Source organism: Xiphias gladius, chromosome 6 (genome assembly GCF_016859285.1).
Source record: "Xiphias gladius isolate SHS-SW01 ecotype Sanya breed wild chromosome 6, ASM1685928v1, whole genome shotgun sequence".
In the NCBI taxonomy this organism is placed as follows: domain Eukaryota; kingdom Metazoa; phylum Chordata; class Actinopteri; order Istiophoriformes; family Xiphiidae; genus Xiphias; species Xiphias gladius.
Genome location: NC_053405.1, coordinates 15,766,675 through 15,786,938, shown reverse-complemented (window position 1 = coordinate 15,786,938; position 20,264 = coordinate 15,766,675). Strand labels below are relative to the sequence as shown.

The 20,264-nt window shown below is 42.0% G+C and overlaps 1 protein-coding gene across 1 annotated transcript in view; it reads left to right on the top strand.

The window, feature by feature from the left end:
- rnf220b (ring finger protein 220b) overlaps nt 1-20,264 on the top strand; it is a 29,098-nt gene that overhangs the window by 3,051 nt on the left and 5,783 nt on the right. Inside the window, exons 2-6 of the mRNA XM_040129297.1 lie at nt 16,926-17,052; nt 18,015-18,057; nt 18,175-18,267; nt 18,936-18,978; nt 19,303-19,392. Of these exons, the coding sequence (XP_039985231.1) occupies nt 16,926-17,052; nt 18,015-18,057; nt 18,175-18,267; nt 18,936-18,978; nt 19,303-19,392 (396 nt within the window). The remainder of the gene's footprint in view (nt 1-16,925; nt 17,053-18,014; nt 18,058-18,174; nt 18,268-18,935; nt 18,979-19,302; nt 19,393-20,264) is intronic.

Sequence of the window (20,264 nt, the reverse complement as noted above, 5' to 3'; positions counted from 1 at the left end):
ATGTCTTCACTGGAGCGAGTCATGCTTATTTTCCTCGGGGAGATGCTTGCCGCCACAGGCCTGAGCTGGAACTAAAATGGCCCTTTACCAGAAACACAAGTTGGGAAACCGGAGGAGTGGAGTGGCAAAACACACCACGGCCAGACGCTGACGGAGTGGTGTGTGTATGTGTGTGTCTGTATCTTACTGTGGTGGCAAAGCTGAGTGAGAGCTGTGATAACTGGAGCCAGATGTTTGAGAGCCCCCGTGTTGTGATGCTTGTACCACATGGAATTCCTGGATGTGGCCGTCAGAAAACTGAAAATCATCTTCTGTACAGTGAACAAAGAGAACCATGAAAGCCAACAAACAAAAAACATAATCAACTCTTGTGTACCTGACAGAACTGTGCATCTGATCAGTGATTTCACCTATTTATCACTTCTGGACAGGTCTCTCCTAGAGCCTTTTTGACAAAAGCAATTTCAAAGTACTGCTTACAAGCAGATCGCAAATTGTGGCAGCATTTCATCAATGTTTGTTGCTCGCTATAAACTTGACATGCCTCTTGCGTGCTCATGCATGGGTCGTCGCAAGTATGGCATTTGTTGTGATACGTGAGACCAATAAGAATTAATGGGAGAGGAAATTATCTAATGTTGTAGCTTACATGTTGCAGATTTGATGCAACGTGCATTTGATGCAAAGCAATAAATACAAAACTTTACAGTGTCAGTTGCAACTTCTCATCAGACTCAATTTGTATTGCTGGCATATAACTGGGACATTATGAACAGATTCACACATGTAAATTACAGGGCTTTTTTTCTTATTTATTACTGAGCTGTTTTGTTTTTTTTTTAAATTTTAATTCAGTCTACTGTTTCAAATTTCAAAACACTGCTTTTCTAAACATCGTGCTTGTCAACTGCAGAATATACTGTGCACGAACAATTAATGTGAGAATTATCATTTATTTGTTTATGGCCTGTGTGGGTCTGTGTGTGTGTGTGTGTGTGTGTGTGTGTGTGTGTGTGTGTGTGTGTGTGTGTGTGTGTGTGTGTGTGTGTGTGTGTGTGTGTGTATGTGTCTACTGTCATAAGGTGAAACATGAAACCTTAAACAGACTATCTTCACAGCAAGCATTGAATCTGACTACAGGTGTTTAACATGGATAAAACTCCTCAACACAACAACATCTGTGCATCAGGCCTTTGAATCAGACACGGGCCATCAAAAACTTCTCTTACTGGGATGAGGAGGCACTGAGAGACTCGCCAAATCTTCACCTGAGCGAAAAGAAATCCCACAGGAAGTTAATAGACAGCAAACATTTAAACGTAACAGACACTTAGGGTTCTCCGCCAGATGCGCTCAGTGTGTAAGTGTCCTCCACGGTCGGTTATTCATGGGTTGTTAGCGGACTAGTGCAGCGCCTGGACAGAATCAATATTACATAGATTCATCTTAGATTTGGCACATGGATTATCTCTCTGGTGAAGTTTGATGGGTTTGAGCTTGTTCCAGACACAGCTTACATGCTTAGTCTGCGTGTGTGTGTGTGTGTGTGTGTGTGTGTGTGTGTGTGTGTGTGTGTGTGTGTGTGTGTGTGTGTGTGTTTGAAGGTGGGTGTATTCCTGTGTGTACATGTTAAGATGGATGTGATTTCGATTTTTAGTATATTACTGCTGTCAGGTGAAAACCTCATATCTCCCAACTGTCATGTTTTCGAGAATAAAGGGAAGTATTGTTGTTTTTAGCTTGAAGGCCATTCATTAGGCCAAATATTGCAAAATGAACCCACAGAGTAGCTTGTGGTCATTCCGTCATTAAATCATAAAAATCATCAGAATTATTCTGTTACATAGTTTTCACCCAACACCCATGCATGTTTGTGCATATTTGACATACAGTTATTTGTGCGCATAAGTTTGTATGGTTTATTGACATATCTTTCTCTCACACACACACAGGCCACATAACTCTAGCTGTGTATGCTGATTTGATAACAGGGAGGGCGTCTATACGCTGTGTTTTCTGTGAAGACAGTTGTTGATGGCTGCTCATATTGAGTGGAGCTTCCTGTTGAAAGACATAGTGTTTACATCCCACTGGCAGACCACAGGAGATCAATAGCAACCACTCGATGCTCATGCATACACATATAGTATCTGCTGCCCACTATTATTCCCAGGGTGAATACTCCTTATCAGGCGGACTTGCATGTGCACTCCATGCATCAACATTCACACTCACCATATTCTTACACTTGGTTTTTATGCTTTTTTTGTTGCTGTTGTGATTTGGTGTTTGTGGGATCTGTCACGAACAAACTTTAGTAAGAAAACTGAAGTAATGCAGCAATAATAGGGTAGAAATGTCAACAACAGACATGGGAAATGTTGGCAGGCGGATGTAAAGAAGGAAAAAAGATCTAAAGAAAATTGCACAAAGTTTTTGGTGGGTAGTTTTTGTAGACTGAAAAGAAAGAGGCGAAGGCTCAAGATACAAACATCTGGTTCCTACAAAGCTTGGACTCTGTAATATTCACCTGACTGCAACACATACTGCAGCCACAGTGTTGTTCAGTCTGTTTTCAAAGCTGTATCATCCCAAATAAAGTTACATCTGCAACCAGCTCTCTGACTGACCACACTGGCTGTCTTGATTTCAAACACTCAGGGAGGAAGCATTACAATATTAATGGTGGTTGTGTTTGATGTGAGAGCACGCCGCGGTTGACTGTTCCCCCTCCTGTTGTGATGGTAGTTTGTTCTCCTAATGTAAAGTAAAAGGGGCTTTCATCCTGGCAGGAGGGGAAACTCTTCTCGGCTTTTTACCTCTTTCCCTTCATCTTATAAGGACTGGAGAGAGGGAAAGTGGATAGGTTTTCCCTCGTGTATTTCAATCTGTGTGTTGTGGTCTTGTCATGCATATGTTTTTATGCATTTGTGAATGCGTCAAGAATGCAGTGTGTGTATCTGTGTGTGTGTTACAGCCTCGGTGCAGGCATCTTCAAAACTTTCAGGCTGCACCAGGCTGTGGACCACACGGCTTGTCGGAGACAGACAGGATTTCTATAAGTCTGGCACTAGGATTTTACAGTAGCAGGGGGAAATCTCTCTCCCTCTCTCACTCTCTCTCTCTCTGTGTGTGTGTGTGTGTGTGTGTGTGTGTGTGTGTGTGTGTGTGTGTGTGTGTGTGTGTGTGTGTGTGTGTGTGTGTGTGTGTGTGTGTGTGTGTGTGCGTCTGTATGCGTGTGTATGCGTGTGTATGCGCGTCTGCGCGTGCGCGCACATGGGGTTCTTTTTGCAGTGACCATCAGCACCTGTTAGATGGTCAGCAGAATGTTCTGTCGAAACATGAGTCATAATACATCTTGTATCTGCCTCCATCGCCTACTGTGATCGGCCCACATGAACAGCGCTGCTTCTGTGTAGAGAGAGGGAGGCTCAAGTAGACAGAAGAAACAGAGAAAGGAAGACACAGAGATGGAGAAAGAGGGAGAGAGGGTCATAATGAGTGCAGGGCCCAGGGGTCGTTAAAACAACAGCCTTGTTTTAACAGAGGCCATCTTTCCTTTTTCACCGCTCTCCGTTTTTCCCTCTTTCTACTTCTCTCTATGTGCACCTGATCGACCTGCATCACGGCTGCCTCTGATCTCACATCAAAGACCCGGTTTGTGTGTGTGTGAGAGTGTATGTGTGTGTGTGTGTGTGTATAGGACAGGCACGGGGTAAAGACAGAGAGGTTATTTCTGTAGATTGAATCGCATATGCGTATGAAGTGGCACACACACATGCACGCACAAACTCACATCCTCTGTCCTGTCCCCAGAGCCTAACAAATCAGTCAGGCAGATAGAGAGGGCACTAAGGCCAAATGCTGGGGTTAAACACATGCTGCTGAGGAGCCGAGGAGACAGACAGCAAGACCACACCAATCCTGCACGCCTAGATGGCAGCCAAACACCTACACACATATATATATATATATATATATAATAAACAGTATGTGTGTGTGTTGTATATGTGTGCTTCCTGAGTGTCACACACAGACCTCATTACAGCATGTCACTTTTGCTTGTTCTCCCTGCTGTGGAGGAGCTTGACAATACGTCAAAAGCATGCCAGGCATGATAGCTTCGACTCCCAAATACACGATGGCCTGACATCATTTAGCAGCTTTATAAGCAGGATTTTCAGCCATTGTACCTAATGTACAAATTTATTGTAATTTAAAGAAAAAAATATGAATAAATGTAAGACATCTTTAGGGAGCTGCAGAGTGTAATGGTGTCCGCATAAGAGACACTCAAAAGTTTACTCTTTAATGGGCAGGAAATTGAGATTTCTGATACTTAATAATTGCCACTTTGCATTACCACCGAGAGATGTAGAGTAGATAGCAGAACATGCCATGGACACTTCGTCTTTCATTCCACTGTGGGAGGGTTTTATTGCATTAAATAGCACATAAATTTCACCCTCAGAATTCAGATATTGAAAACGGTGCAGACTAAATATAGTGCACTATATAGTAGGCAGGGACACAGCCTTATAGTGAAAGTTCATATTTGTTGGGTTATATAACCATGTGCATGTGACAGTTCAAACACAGATTACTTACACATGCATCCTAAAGACCCTCCGACTGATTGAGTCACATCCAGTGCTGCTTAGCTGTTCGCCAAACTCCCATCAGCGCCACTGCACCCCTGCCTTAAAGGTCAAAGTTTGCCAGGACTGACCTCTCACCCTGCTGTGTAGGGGTGTAAACACTCCCCCAATTCTCCTCAGAGAATAGCATTGGGTCTGGGCCATAAATCACAGGCCTGATAATTGGTTGGAAAACAGCAGTCCAGCAGTATATAACCTTTTACGTGTCGTCTCAACTCTTTATTATGGTGCTAATGAGTGGCCGTGGATCAGGGTTAGAGCCGCAAGCAAAGTGGGTGAGGGGGGGGTCATCTCAGTAAAATACGGGCTACTGGCTTCTTACACACCCACGCACACACACATACATACATAGATACAAACACACAGGAAGTCAGTTTGCACGCACACACACACACACACACACACACACACACACACACACACACACACACACACACACACACACACACACACACACACACACACACACATACACCAGAGGGCCGGCAGACTCTCAACTACACACAGGAAGGCACTTGCACTGAAGAATATGCGCGTATGCAAACATTCCCTCACACACATGCATATGCAAACACACAGGCAAACACACACGCGCACACGCAGTGGCTGGCAGGCTCAGCAGTGTCCATTACAGGCTACCATTAGTATGGAGATTGTGCTAATTGTCCCCATAGACCACACAGGCAGAGCTCGGCAGGCCCGCTGTGAGTCTGTGAGGCTGAGTAAGGGCAGGGACACTGCTTTGCACATCCTATTGTCTCGGTCGTGACCCTATTAGTACAATTACAAATCAATCACTGAATGATTATGGGATACATGCTGTGGATTGTTTCAATGCAAATTACACCATTATAGCACATCGAATGGCTACGCTACTGTAGCTGAGTTTCACATAAGAAAAACAGCAGCTATATCTCACATTAGAACACCCACCATAACAATCCAACAATCAGAGTAATAATCCATAATCAGAACAGGTTGAAAATTTTGTACAGCAGAATCATCAAACAAGTTTCCAGCTCAGTTTTACCTGTTTTGAGAATTTCAAGAAATGTTTGCTTTGTATTGGAACTAGTCACAGTCTTTAACAGAAAAAATGGCTTAATATGAATTTTTCTTTTCATTGTAGAAGAACAAAGTGTCACTGAGTGCAGGTTTAGTTCATGGGGATCCATAGTTGCTCATTTTGCTGGTGTAAATGTTTTACTTGTGAAGATACATACTTTGTCAACTATTTCATAGCTGTTTTTCCTTTGAGACTCAGTGTCCGTGCTAACAGTGGCTCTCTGTTCAGCAGCCTTTGACTCTAAGGGGCTTTAACCAATAAAGTTTATAACCAATTATTGCTTTTAATTAGTTTTAACTTGAATTCCAGTTTGAAATGGCTGCTTGTATCAGAGTGGGCTCCTGGACTCCTTTGCTCTGGGCAGGCTGGTGCAGGGTCCTGCAGACTGGAGAGGGTCCAGTCTCATTAGCAGTGGCTCAAAGCTCCTGATCAGTCAAGTAGAGGAGATTGAACTGTGAGCGGCTCCTGTGTGACCCCACTGAGTGAGAACACAGGGGAGAAGATCTATACCCGCTGGCGCTGCCATAGACCTCTTTGTTCTCCTGTGTTTGCTGACAAGGGGGATCGGAGGGGCGTATCGACGGGGGCTCACACTGCGCTGCGCTCACCACGGCTACACAGCGGTGTGTGTAAATGATATATACATGAGCACATACACACACAGACACACACACACACACACACACACACACACACACTCAAGAGTGTGTTTATACACACATTTCTACACTCTCTCCGTCTTTCTCACACACAGACCATTACAATGTGTGCATATTCACACTCGTAGTTTCACTTCACACAAACCCACCAACACACACACACACACACACACACACACACACACACACACACACACACACACACACACACACACACACACACACACACACACACACACCACACACTGACACACAATAAAACTATCAGCCGAAGCAAATTTACAGTCTGTTGTGGAAGGCCATCAGTCCACTCAGAGTGTCACATTAAAGCTCAGTATGTCTTTTTCTTAAAAAGGCATCAGGGTTAGGAGAGACGAGACTGTCTGGTGCTGGGATACCAGACACAGCACGCAGGGATTTATTCTCAAAAGAAAACAACCACGACAGCTATTAAAGCATTATTTACTGCTGACATTTCTATGCAATTTAGTGCTTAAACATCACTAGATTTCAACAGTTAGGCAACACACTTGCAAATCAGATTTTTTGAAGCAGAATTACAGTAAGAGAATTTCATCACGCGGAGAGTACAAAAGATCATGAACACCTGCACAATCTAATTGAATCCAATAGAACAGCTCTGCAAAAAATGTTTATATTGGGACGTTCATAATGTTTAGTTTTTGTTGAGACGTGTTGGTATAGTTCTACTGTACGGCTATTTTGGGCAGTTTAGGATTCGATGTTATATTGGATTGGAATGAATGTCCATGTTACATCTTGCCTTAATCTCTTAGGGCAGGTTACACTCCGGATCACTGTAAATAGAGTTTACAAAGTAATTCACTGTAGAAGGCAGTTTTGTTTTACATGCTCACCAGAAAATGACAGAATTTTCATACTTGTATAACCTTGTTCTGTGTATTTGAGACTTCTATTACTCTAGGAAAATGAAAAAATGTGCTAAAAATAATAAGAATTATTCATTTTTACATAAGTGATTTCCTAGATTGTAAAAAAGTCTTCCTCCAAGATTTATTTACCCTTCAATATTTTATACACAAGGAATTGAGTAATCCTTCAAGATCCTGATTCCTTTTTTCCTTTTGTGTGGTTTACTGAAGATAAGCTGCCCAATCATCTCTATCTTTCGACTGTTTGAAGATAAAACCATCGTCATCTGCCGTAATTGTTTGCTCATCCAGGCAGACACAATAACATCCTTTAGGAAGTGTGACTAACCCAAACACAGGTGTATCACACAGCACCAGGTGCTTGTGTTCCTCTCGTACCAGCAGCAGTCAACACTGTGTTTCTGACAGTATCAGATGTTATCTGGAGGAGGAGAGGTGGGAGGGAGATGTGGCTTATCTGTAATAATGCCAGCTGATGAGGCTGAAAGGAGCGATGCTGTGGAGTGGTGTCCGAAAAGTTTCAACAAGTTCTGACTGGAGGCCTGCTCACACTGCGATCGAGGCCCAATGCGGGGCTTTTTCTTGTCACAAACTTGGCATAATGCCTGGGAGTGTTCGACAATTTAGATTTTGTTTGAAGTGGACTACCACCTCTGTCTCCCTGTGGAATGCTGCTCCCTAATGGCTAAGATTTCCGCTGCTCACCTGCGCAGCACAAAGTGTATGTGGGACAGGTGTGTGAGGGGTAAGCAGGTGGGTGTGTTTTCCTTGGTAGAGCAGTACTGTGTGTGTGTGTGTGTGTGTGTGTGTATGAGTGTCAGCTGCCTGAATTTACCACCTGAAAGGGAAAATCTACTTTAATACATGTTAACTACTCAAAAACAGTTGATAGATCTAGTATTTTCTGGCATTTTCAGTGTAGTGGTGTTTTTCTAATTCCTTTGGATTTCTGGCCAGACACTGGCTGGCACTGCAGTAATAAAATGTTGGTGAGGAAAATTTATAAGTAATCTCATAACAGTAAAACGCAGATTATATTGTCAGTCTGCAGAATCAAAACAGCAAGTGCTTCTTTCTCAATTCATTTTTCTTGATTAGAATATGTTGCTGGGATGACTTGAACTGTTACTCCCTCAGATAGATTTCAGATATTTTCATGTCATAGTCTATAACTTTTGTGCATCCGTGTCTGTTTGTTGTTTTGTTTGTTGGTTCATTTTTCAGCATGATTACGCGAAAAGTACTGAGCCGATTTGCACTGAACTCGGTGTAGGGATGGGGCATGGGCCAGTGAAGAACCCATTAAATTTTGGGGCAGATCTCGATCATTTACTTTGTTTTTTTCTCTGAAGTCTGGTACATGTTGTTTGACATTGGCCTTGTTGCAGGTACTGAGTGCCATTCTAGTTGTTAAAGCTCTGTTAGTGTTCACACAACTGGTACACTTAGTGTATATTCTTCAGTTTTCCACCACATTTAGTCAGTGAAACAGAACCCAGGCCATAATGAACCCACAAGAAGGCGCATAGTGAAGAGTGTACTGGCTGAAAAAACAAATAAAAAAATCAAAAGAAAGAGCGTGTGTTTTCCAGCACAAAGAAAAGAACATTCTTTATTCTTCTTTTTGTCCTATTTTTTTTAAAGTCTTTCCTTCTTTCTCTTACTCAGTTTAGCTGAATACCCTTTTTGCTACATGCTGTAACTATGCTAAACCTTGCTACCTTAAACCTTTCACCATCTGGGGACCTCATCTAGATTTTAAGAATGTGCCTCATGCACCTGATAGCAGCAGTAAGAACATCGTAAATCCACTCTTTTTCCTTGCTGAAAAACTATTGTCTGCTAATGGATGTGCTCACTCACTCAGTTTTTTAAAATTGCCAAAACTGGTGTGATGTGTTTAGGAGCGTGAGATGGAGTTTTGGACTTTGTGTCTACAACAGTGAATGTGTCGGAGTTGGCGCCACAGTCACCCGCTGGATGCTTTTTGGGTGGTCCCTGCTGTTCTGCCTGTAACTCTACTGCAATACAGGCTATTTACGATTAACACAATGATGTGTGTTGGGTGAAATAACTAAAAATTTAATTTAATTTTTTTTTTTTTTCACCAAGTGTTTTAGCAACTATAGGAGGAGCACAAACAATTACTTTCATAGAAAACAGAACCAATTTACACAAAACAAAAACTACTTTATGTAGGCTAGTAGGTAAGTTCATACTGCCATTTAGTGCGTGCACGAGGTACAGCAGTGTTTCACATGGGTATTGGGAAGATTAAAATAGGTCCCCAAATTATCTGGATGTATAAAATGAGGCCAAAGCCCTCTTAAGTCAATCGAAAAATAGACATGTTGAATAAAACACTGTAAGCTTGTAGTTCAGCGGTGCTTAGCCATGTTCTCCAGAAAAAATGCTAGAATGTACCAGCAGCAAATATCACAGCAGTTAGGGTTTGCTTGTAAACCAGTGGTTCTGAAATCTAGTCACACTATCGCTAGTGGGACTTGCGTTTATACCTTACTTTTTGTCGTTATTGCTTCTGTATAAGCCTGACGGTCAAGCAGAAGCAGCATTGATTGGCCTCCGTGCCAGTAGAGTGCACGCCGGCCATGCCAAAGGAGGCTGCAGAGGTCTTACCAAGCTTGTATGCCAGGACTTTGCCCAGCCCCACCCACTCCCTCAGTCTATACATCAGCACACAAGCAGCAGCAAGTGTTGGGGTGGTCAGGAATTAAATGATATACATTTGATGATGATTATAGATTTTTTTCTTCTGTCAGAAAGATTCTAGGCTACTCAAAAAACATTCCTGGCTAAAGCCCATTGTTGACGACGCCGATGCTGCCAACTGCTCAAGTGTTTGGTCAGAGCTTGCTTTTATAGGCTCTGTTGTTGTTGTTGAATCCTGGCATAATTAAACTCTTCAATGAGTTCCACACTCAGTGACACAGTGTTTGTCCAGGACTATTTAGAAAAGTTGTTGCAAGCAACAGAGCGATCCTCTCATTTTCTCCTTATTAACCACTAATTGAGAGAAAGGGCGGGGGGGGGGGGGGGGTGATGAGGAGACGATGGAATAATAAAAAAGAGAGAGAGGCAGAGAAAGACAGAGAGAGAGAGTATTAATGTGTATTAATCAGTGGTCCAGGTAACAGTTATCTGTATTTTTGGAGCTAATCTAATTACCCTCTAATGAGGGATTGTGATCTGTCTATTAGTTTCTTGATGTCTCTCTCTCATTCTCCATTCTCCCTCTCTCTTTCACACACACACACACACACACACACACACACACACACACACACACACACACACACACACACACACACACACACACACACACACAGTTAAGATGATCATGAGGGGAATAATATATAGATTTGAATTAACAGCCAAATACATATTTGCTTCAATATACATATACACAGACACAACAAAAAGAAAATAAAATAAATTGCAGTAATCATACCAGTACATTAAATATAAATACATCAGAGCAGGTTTACACGGTTTCCTAAGTCACTTACGAACTGTTTGTTGTTGTGCCAATTAGTTTCATTGCTGCTAAAAATGCCAACGAGCATCGTGTGGTTGTCGGCATTATATTGTCAACGTTCTCCAAAAAGCCTTCATAAAGTTTTCATCATCTTCCCTTCCACTTTGGGGAAAATTTGTTGAGAAAAGTTTAACTTAAACCGAATATGGGAATTGATTACCTAACGTTTGTAGTTAAGTTGAAGTTGAAGTTCAGAGTTGAATCTCCATATATTTCATCCGTCTGTCTTGTGAGTGCAGAGTGAGTGACAAGCCACCAGTGAACAGCTCTATATCGCTGTCCGCTGTCAGCGGCTTCTTGATCCAGTGCGACTGCTCTGACTTTGACAGACAGCAGAAAGCAAACGGATGTCAAAGGCTGGATTTGGCATTTTGCTGCTCCGAGTATGAGCTCAATGACATCTCAAGTTTTGGATAGAGGATCATAAATGCTGAGTTTCATTGCCTGATTTTTTTTTTTTATGCCCTTATCTGAGATTCTGACAGTAGATAGATGAAATGAGGGGAAAGAGAAAGGGAAGGACATGCAAAAAAGGTCCCAAGTCAGACTCAAACCAAGGACATCGCAGTTAATGGCCGGCTTCTTAACCCCTTAGCAAATTTCCTGAAATTCTTTATCAGTTTTTCAGCTATGAGGCAAATTTCTTCACAGGACCACAATGGGCCTGATTCAAAACAAACGTGGGAAATGTATCTTATTTAAAAGAGATCAAATCCCTCAGAAACCCATGTATGGTCAGAACCAATCTCCAGAGAGTAGAGCATAGACCTGATCCAAAATGCCTGGGGGGGCCCAAACAGATCCAAATAGAGAAAAAACAACAGCTTTTTTGTCTTCTTTATCAACTATTTGCATGAAAGAGGTTTGGTTTTACCTCCTTGTACTTCTTCTACTCCTTGCATTTCTTTTTTACTTCCTCATGATGGCAAAGAACATTTTTAATTTTTCCCATTTTTCCAGAGTTCACTCTCACCCTCTCACCTCAAAGAACAAATTTTCCTCCTGTGATGATCGTGATGCACCATGAGAGAAGAGCTGACAGTGTTAGTGATAGTTTGCTTGGATCCACCCAGAAAATACATACTGTATATTTAAACACAGACATAAAACTTGCGGAAGAAGAACCCTACCCAACCCAATTAGGATGCATACAAGATGTTTTCCCGTGAGATGGCTTGTAAGTAGCCTCATATCAGCGCAAATACCCAAGGACAGTCTCAACTTTCCCCCTGACTTCCACTACCTCTCTCTAATCTGTAAGTCACTATCAAAGATCATTGAGCCATGCATCTCAATGAGGGTCAGATTGATTGGTAGGAGCGGAGCGGAGGCAGGGTTCGATCTTTGCCCTCAGGTCCTGAGAAGGGAAATATGGTCACAGGGACACTGTCGCACAGCTACCCAGTACACTCTCCATCAACCAGATGATTGGACATATACATGCTGAGCCACGCCCGCACCTGATGGAACAATTGCAATGACAAATGGAGAAGATGAGAGAGAGAAAGAGCGAGTGGGAGAGAAATTGGGGGGTTTGTGCACTGATTGACTTGTGGTCAGAGAGGTTATGCCCATTGATCTTTAGGGCAGAAGAAAAGGGTTTTGGCCTGAGGTGCTTCAGAATGAGTCTATTTGGGGTTTAGGATTCCTATCCATTCCCACCAGGAGCTTTTTCATCGTCTGACTCCCCAGGACTCACAGCTGCCATCTCCCGTTGTCCACGTAATGCACAGATTACTGCAGAGGCCAAAGGCCAATCAATGTTCTACAAGAGGTTGATACAGATCTTATTAGTCAATGAATGATCATTAGTGGTCTAACGAGGCATTGATTTGTGCAAGGGCCAAAGGTTGTGGTGGTTGTGGTGAGTGTCTTTAATACATTAAACACAATTGATTACAGAGTAGGGAAGGATATTTTTGAAGGATGCTGGAATTAGATTGGACAGTGAGAAATTTGAGGTCAAGCCAGGAGAGGAAGTGTACCTTGAACGGCTGTTGAATGTGGTTAGAATTGAATATGTAGCCTAGCAGCACATTTGTCTTTTATGTATTACCGGTGTAGCATTACTGCAATTAATAAAAAGCAGATATCTAGAAGTACTAAGTCAAAGGCAACTGGACTTGCTGTTTCAAAGGCTGGAGCAGCAGCCTTTGAAAGCTGAGGAAATGACTCTGCTCATAGCAGATGTGTTACTACAGGGCCTATTATGTTGCTCATTAAATACCCAACCTCTCAATAGGCCATTATTTCCCCAATAAAAAACAAACGGCGGCCTGCATACTTTCCCCTCTCCCCCCTCTGCTTCAGAGGTTAGCTCTACCTCACAGACGGCAAAAAACCCTGACTAATATCCTGCATGTGATGCTTTTAAATAGGAAGCAGGCCATGGGATAGGGTGGGGTACAGGTGTGGCAGGAGCCAATGGCTTTTATAGCCCTCCATCTCCTCTGAAAGTGTGCCAAGGACCTGCCTACACAACCCACCAATGCAGTGTTGGCCGCCAAGCGTTAACTTTACTCCCCCCGCCAATCTCTACATGCCTACTGGTTATATAGAGTCTCTGCTTGTTATGGCTTTATAGAGGGATTTCTGATGTGCTTAGAGAATTGTTTGATGATTGGGATAATGATGCCAGTTGGAGTGAGTTGTCTCAGCACTTTATCGCCAAAAAACACAGAAAAAAACAGACCCAGCCGATGCAAACCAAGATCCACGTACTCCCCTGGATGCTTGCTTGTACGTCCCCTGCCATTCAAAGCCGTCCAATCCTCCTCACGTCAATCAGAATTATACCATGTCCACAGGTTTGTCACCGGGGGGATGTTCGTCACCATGTCTCCCCTGCAGAACAGCCTTTTCATGCCCCAGCATAATGTCAGCGGGTGACATACAGGCCTGATGTGATGTGGCATTCACTAAAGGTCACGTTAGGCATCTCCGCTTCGTCTGCATCGGCAGAACTGGCAGCCGTCATATGGGTGCTGGCATCGGCCATTAGCCAGGCCTTCAGGGGGATTCGATGCTTTGCGGATTTCTCAGCAGGATTCTGATGTCTCTGTTTCTGTGGTGAGTACTGAACCCAGGACAGTCAAAGTCCACATCTTGATGCAGAAGAACAGAAAATGGATTTGACCATCAGTCATACAAGGGGGGGAAGGAGGACAGCGATATCGTTTTTTGTATAAAAAGATGAACTTTACAGTCACATGATGATCTTGATAGTGGGGATGGTGCTGAGACATATCACAGTGTTTTGATGGGTTACTTGCCCCAGCGGTTTGTTGTCTTCAAATCCATGGGGAGATAAGATATTCATACATATTTGTGTATGCTCATCTGTGTGATTCTTTCCTGATAACAGCTGTATAAAAATTGATAAATTGTCCAGATGTAAAGGTTTTGAAGTTGTATATAAAAGTACCATTGTAAACTAATTATGAAAACAGTTCAGCCAATTTTCAAGTGACGACAGAATAGGGATAAAAATGAAACTGTGCCATTCTGATCCATGCATTTTGTTTAATAGAAACAAGACTTAAATATAGATATATATAAACCTCCCAAGTGGGAAGACAGAAAATGGCAGCTGGCCAAAGGCTAGACAGTCGGGAAAGGAAGACCTGAAGTGGCGAGACACAAAGACAGAAAAAGGAAACAATCAGACCAGAGACACAGTGAATCCATTAGGAGATGGGCCAGTCACACTCAGCACAGCCCGGTGAGAGAGGGCCAATCCATCCAAGCCAGTTGCCGTAGTGAGTGAACAGTTAACAAGCCCCACATGCAGGTTTTACAGCCCCCTGTTGTGTGTCTGAGACCCCCCAGGGTGGAAAGGGGGTGAGGCTGACTGATACTGACAGGGTTTATGTGGGCGGGGGTGGAGGGCAGCGGGGGGATGGAGACGTGTAAAAAGGTAGTCATGAACCAACAACTGTCACTTACGAGAGCTCAGCACAAGCAATGAGACAGGCCTCAGCAAAAGCATGTATGCACATACACACATACACACACACAACACACTCATCTATACATCCAAACAAGCACGCAACCATACCATTAAATCTGATGTTTGTGTGGAGCAGAGGTGAATGGTTGGGACAAGGATGTAGTCAGAAGAGCAGGGGGGCTTATCCAAAAAGTGGACCAATAAAACACCTGAAAATCAAATCCCATTGCTCTTATCGCGGCGCCATACAGAGACGCTATCTGTGCAGGTAATGTGGTTATAAATTCAATTTCAGCCCAGAGATTTCATTGTTTACTGATGCCTGCATGTTCCGGGCGGCAGAGCGCAGAAAGCCCGGGAACGCTCGATGCGTGTCGGGAAAAGTCATTTAGGCTTCCATGAGGGGATGCAAAAAAGGCGAGAGAGGGTGGGGGGATGAAACCAGTAGCTGTCACTCTCCCAAGGACACCCGACTCCGCTTTCTATTTTCCACCCTGTGTTTTATTTAGAGGCCATTCTGCCCTATTTGATTCCTCATTATGGGGGCTCATAGCTCAACTGATGTCAGGGGACGGCATTCGCCAACAGATGAGCTTGTCATGTCGCTGGTCATTTGGATCGGAGCTGGGGTAAGGTGTAAGTCCAGCATTTGGATAATAGGGTCCTCAAGGAAGTTCAGTCCACTATGCTCCACAGTGAGGCGTCGGAAACAGTCAAAAATACTAACCTGGTTGTAATTTTCTATAGTGTTAAATTGTGATTGCCACCCTTGTCATTTGTTTTCCCTTGACTGTGAGTTGATGGGAAATTAGGTGCATCTTGCCTACTAGCTCTCTCCATCTGATTGATGGCTTTCAGGAGTAAATCACCTCATCTACTAGGTAAAATCTTGATATAGTAGAGCTCCTCAGGCTCCCAGCTGGCTGCTTATGGCAGTAATCCATCAGTGGGGCCCAATGGGCCGAGTGGCCCTCCTGGGTAATGTTCCTATTGACAGCCTATGATGTCAACACACTGACAGCAGCGGGCCATGTCAGTGTGCCTGTGTGTTTGTGTGTGTAACCTTGTTTTACTCTCACTCCCGCTGTCTGTCAATAGTACAGATAGGTTGACTGAACAAACACACAAACACATAGGTACACAACTGCAGAACATCTACAGTATGTTAAATAATAATAGTGGTGGAAAGTAATTTTACTCAAGTACTCTCCTTGAGTACCATTTTCAGATGTATCTACTTTACTTGGGTATTCCCATTTAATGCTACTTTTTACTTCCAATACATTTCACAGGCAAATATATACCTTTCACTCCATCTGACTAGTATACTGTAGTTACCTGTTACTTTGCTGATTAATATTTTACATGCAAAATGTATAGTGGGATTACAGGATACGATGGAAAATAAATATAAAACCAGCCAGTAGTAAGATATATAACTCTGTTCAAAACAGCTCCATTCAACCACACTGAAATGCAGCTTACACATCAATAAATGCATCACTAAAAATAATCCAAGAATAAAATTTGTGAAATAATGCCACTCTCACAGGAGTCAATTTACTGCATAATGAGTTCCTTTACTTCTGATATTTCAGGTACATTTGTGTTGTTAATACTATTTTTACACTGCTGTCCTGCCACTTTTACTAACTTGTCCCGTCGTTGCAGAATTTAATGTTTTTTGATAAATTTGAATTTTTTGTCTTTCACCCATTGTTGTTTTCTTGTAAATTTGTTCAGGTATGATTGTACATTGTTTATTGTAAAGACAGCCAGTATATTATTGTGATGTGTATTTAGACACAGTTATAGATTTTTCAAGAAGTACCCCAAATGAAAGCGGTCTACAAAAAGAAAACAAAAAAAGGGGGAAATCACACCTGCATGACTGACTAATAAAGTTTTTGTCCATTTACACCTCGAGTAGTTGAGTGAAGGAGGGATGCTGGCTGTTAATAGTTATCAAAAAAGAAATCCCACTAGATCATCTCTCACAGTGTTTTCTGTGGCATAGTTTTCTTTACTACATGCTCCCATAGTCTGACAGACGAAGACAATAGAAAAATCATGGTACACGTCCTGGACACCTCCTTTAACCTTCTCATTCCTCCTCTATCCAGGCAAGGTGAAGGGTCTCTACGACGCTCAGGCCCCAATTTGTCCAGTCTGCCAGGCCATTCTGCGACCTGGAGAGCTGCAAGAACACATGGAGCAGGAGTTAGCCAAACTCGCCCAGCTACAAATCAGGTATCACACTCACTCTGCCATTTGATTTCACTCCGATGTCTCTATAATCCTGTAAATCTTCTCTTACATATTCCATTCTCTTTATTTTACATCATACCAATAAAGTTTTTATCCACAAATGTCTATTTTCCTTCAACTTTTCACTTCTCCCATTTACCCACATATCATTTTCTTCCTGCTTTGCATCTCAGTCTTTCTATTCTGTTTAGCTTTCGGGTAATAATTAATGTTGACTGGTTTTGTAGCTAGAGGGACCCCCTCCCAACCCATCCCTCAGTTTCCCCAGGTGGTATCTCCCATCTTCTCTGTCACCTGTGTGGAGTGTTTACAAGCTGCCTCATTGTTCCCTACATTTTTCATATTACAGCCTCCGGCCTCAAGGCAAGAAATCATACAGCAGGCGGATAATGTCCCACTAATGGCTGCTTTGAGCTCTACACACATGCACACTCACAGTCTAAAACATACACACAAGGACCAGAGGTGCACAAACACACACACATACACACATACACACACACACACACAAACACGTACACACATTGCCTGCTGTTTAAACCCGAAGAATGATTCGTCCAATAAAGACATTACACTCCAAATCTGCTTAACGACCGCTCCGTGGACAGTAATGGTTTCAAATTGAACTTGGCCCACGGGGACACTGTGTATGTGTGTGTGTGAGTGTGTGACAGAGAGCGTGTGTAACTATAACAGTAACAGAATGATAGACATAAAGTGAGAAGGAGTGAAATGAGGTTATACACAGTCTCAGATACAAATTCAGAAAAGATAAAAGCAGAGGTTATTTACGAGATAACATTTAAAAGATCATATTGTGTTTGTATATTGTATAAGAAGATGGTATAGTTGATTTGTGTGTGTGTGTGTGTGTGTTCTGTGACTTTCTATTTCCAAGCTTGTTTAACATACAAGCTTCTGTACTACTTGTCTCTTCTCAACAGTGCCACTCCGGTGCAGCATGACCACCTCATAAGGACCCCAAAGGTAAACACAACTGTGACATCTTCATGAGTTTAAGTAAAAAAACAAACAAAAAAAACATCCACTATCATCTTACCTCTGACTCTTTTCTTCTCTCCTCTTTCTTGTTTTTCTGTCCAGTCTCTGTGTCTTTCTCTGCATATAAAGCGCGAAGGAGGTTCTCCCACCTCACCCCCTCGACCGGCTGAGGACGCCCACTCTGACCGATACCAGGTGAGGTACAAAAATTTGGAAATTATATAAGGAGTTCCAGATTTCAAAAGAGTGTACGTGATTGTAAATACACCTGTATTTTCAATGGAGTTTAAATTTGGATATAATTTATGAAAAAAAAAAAAAAAAAACTTGTACAACGTAATACACTCTATTTCCTTACACCCTAAATTCAGCAAAAATTCCACCAAAAAACCTTTAATGGAAAAAAAGGAAAATCCTCAAGAAGAGTAACAGAGCAGGGATCCCACCTTCAGGATGGACAGATATGCAGAAGATGTTGAATATTCAGAGTAGACAGAGGAGCAGAAGTGTAATTACAATATTAAGAAATGTAATCACAATATTGAATAAATAAAGGACAAACAGAATACCATGTGTAATAAGTTTAAGAAGAAAAGCATAAAAAGATGCTTTCGGTGTCAGTGTAGCAGTCACTTATTCTCAAAACACTTTTTAAAGCTGCAGAAGTCGTCCTCTTTGTTCCATAGTAAAGATTACTGTGGTGTCATATCTGTAAATCACAATGAATTAACAAATGTGGAAATTTTCCGACCATCTACCGAGCTGTTGTTCATTTATTCCTGTAAAAATGGCAATTTCCAAAAATGGAAATTTAAAAGTTTAAATGCATCGTGATTCTTATGTTGCCCTTCTGTTTGTTGCAGACGTTTCTGCGTGTGCGGGCCAACAGACATACGAGACTAAATGGTACGTTGATGCATGCAGAGTGGACGTGCTGTGTTTCATTGCTGCTGACTCAGTTTGTCGTGAAGAGAGAGTTCAGTTCGGTAGACTCAGTCAAGTCTGTAGTTTTAAATGGCTTTAAATTTAAAAAAATGTGAGGAGTCAGAGTTTTTTTTTTTTTTTAAACATTCTAGTTTCCTTTGTGCACACTGATGTGCCCAGTGTGCGCCCCCCCCCACCAGTCGTTCAGATATCACCCTTTTTCCCACACCATCTCCACTGGCCTAGCGCCCACACGAGCAGAGGAGCTATTAACCTTTCAACTTTGACCTCTTGATATGTTAACAGTCGATGACCTCTGCTGGTGCAGGTGCTACGTCAAATCTGCCCCCTTACGCCCCCACAGCGCAGGAGCCCACCTAGACTGCACACAAGCTGGTAAGACACACTGAGAAGCACTTTCTTCATGCCCACACTCATTTTTTTAGCAGCCAAGTCCAGGATTTAAACCGACGCAAGATTGAATATGTGTTTAAGGAAGAAACTTTTACTTATCCTAAAATACACTAAATGCAATATCATTGTCCTGTTTAAGTTTTTTTTTTTTAAACAACATTTGTTAATCAAAAATAAAAAATATTTGCTAATTCCTGGTTTACAAAATTGAAGATTTACTAGTTTGAAAAGGGAAAATGATTCATAAATATTCATGATAATTTATTCTCTAGTGTCACTCTTCCACCTTATGAGCAATGTTTTTTTAATGACACTATGAAAGACATGAATTTAATTATTCAGTTTGTGATTTTTTCATGTTGTCAGATATCATTATATATTAATATTGAATTAATCTTTCATGGTTACAGTAGTATAAGTGCTGTCCGCATTATCGATCAGTTATAAGCCACTACTAACAACTTTTGGATTACCAGGTCACATATAAATACATAAATTCTCCTGTTTAGATATTTAGAACAAGTTGGAGGAGAATAAGCACCAGGCAAAGGGATTTTTCACAACCCTGCAACCCAAAATGTGTTCTTACTAATGGCTAGAAAATGATCTATAAAGCATTAGTAAATGATTTATAAATCAATCATTAAGTAATTACTTTATAAACCCTTTATAAAGAGGATGTTATTAGAAACTGGTATCAAAAAAGAATAATAAAAAAATGTGATACTTCCAATATTCCAACTGTGCCCTGTATATTTTGGATAAAAAAATATTTTCATAACTCTCCCATTATGGCCAGTTACGCTTGTTGATCCAACAGTTTCAAAAGTAATCTGACAGGGCCTCTGCACTGA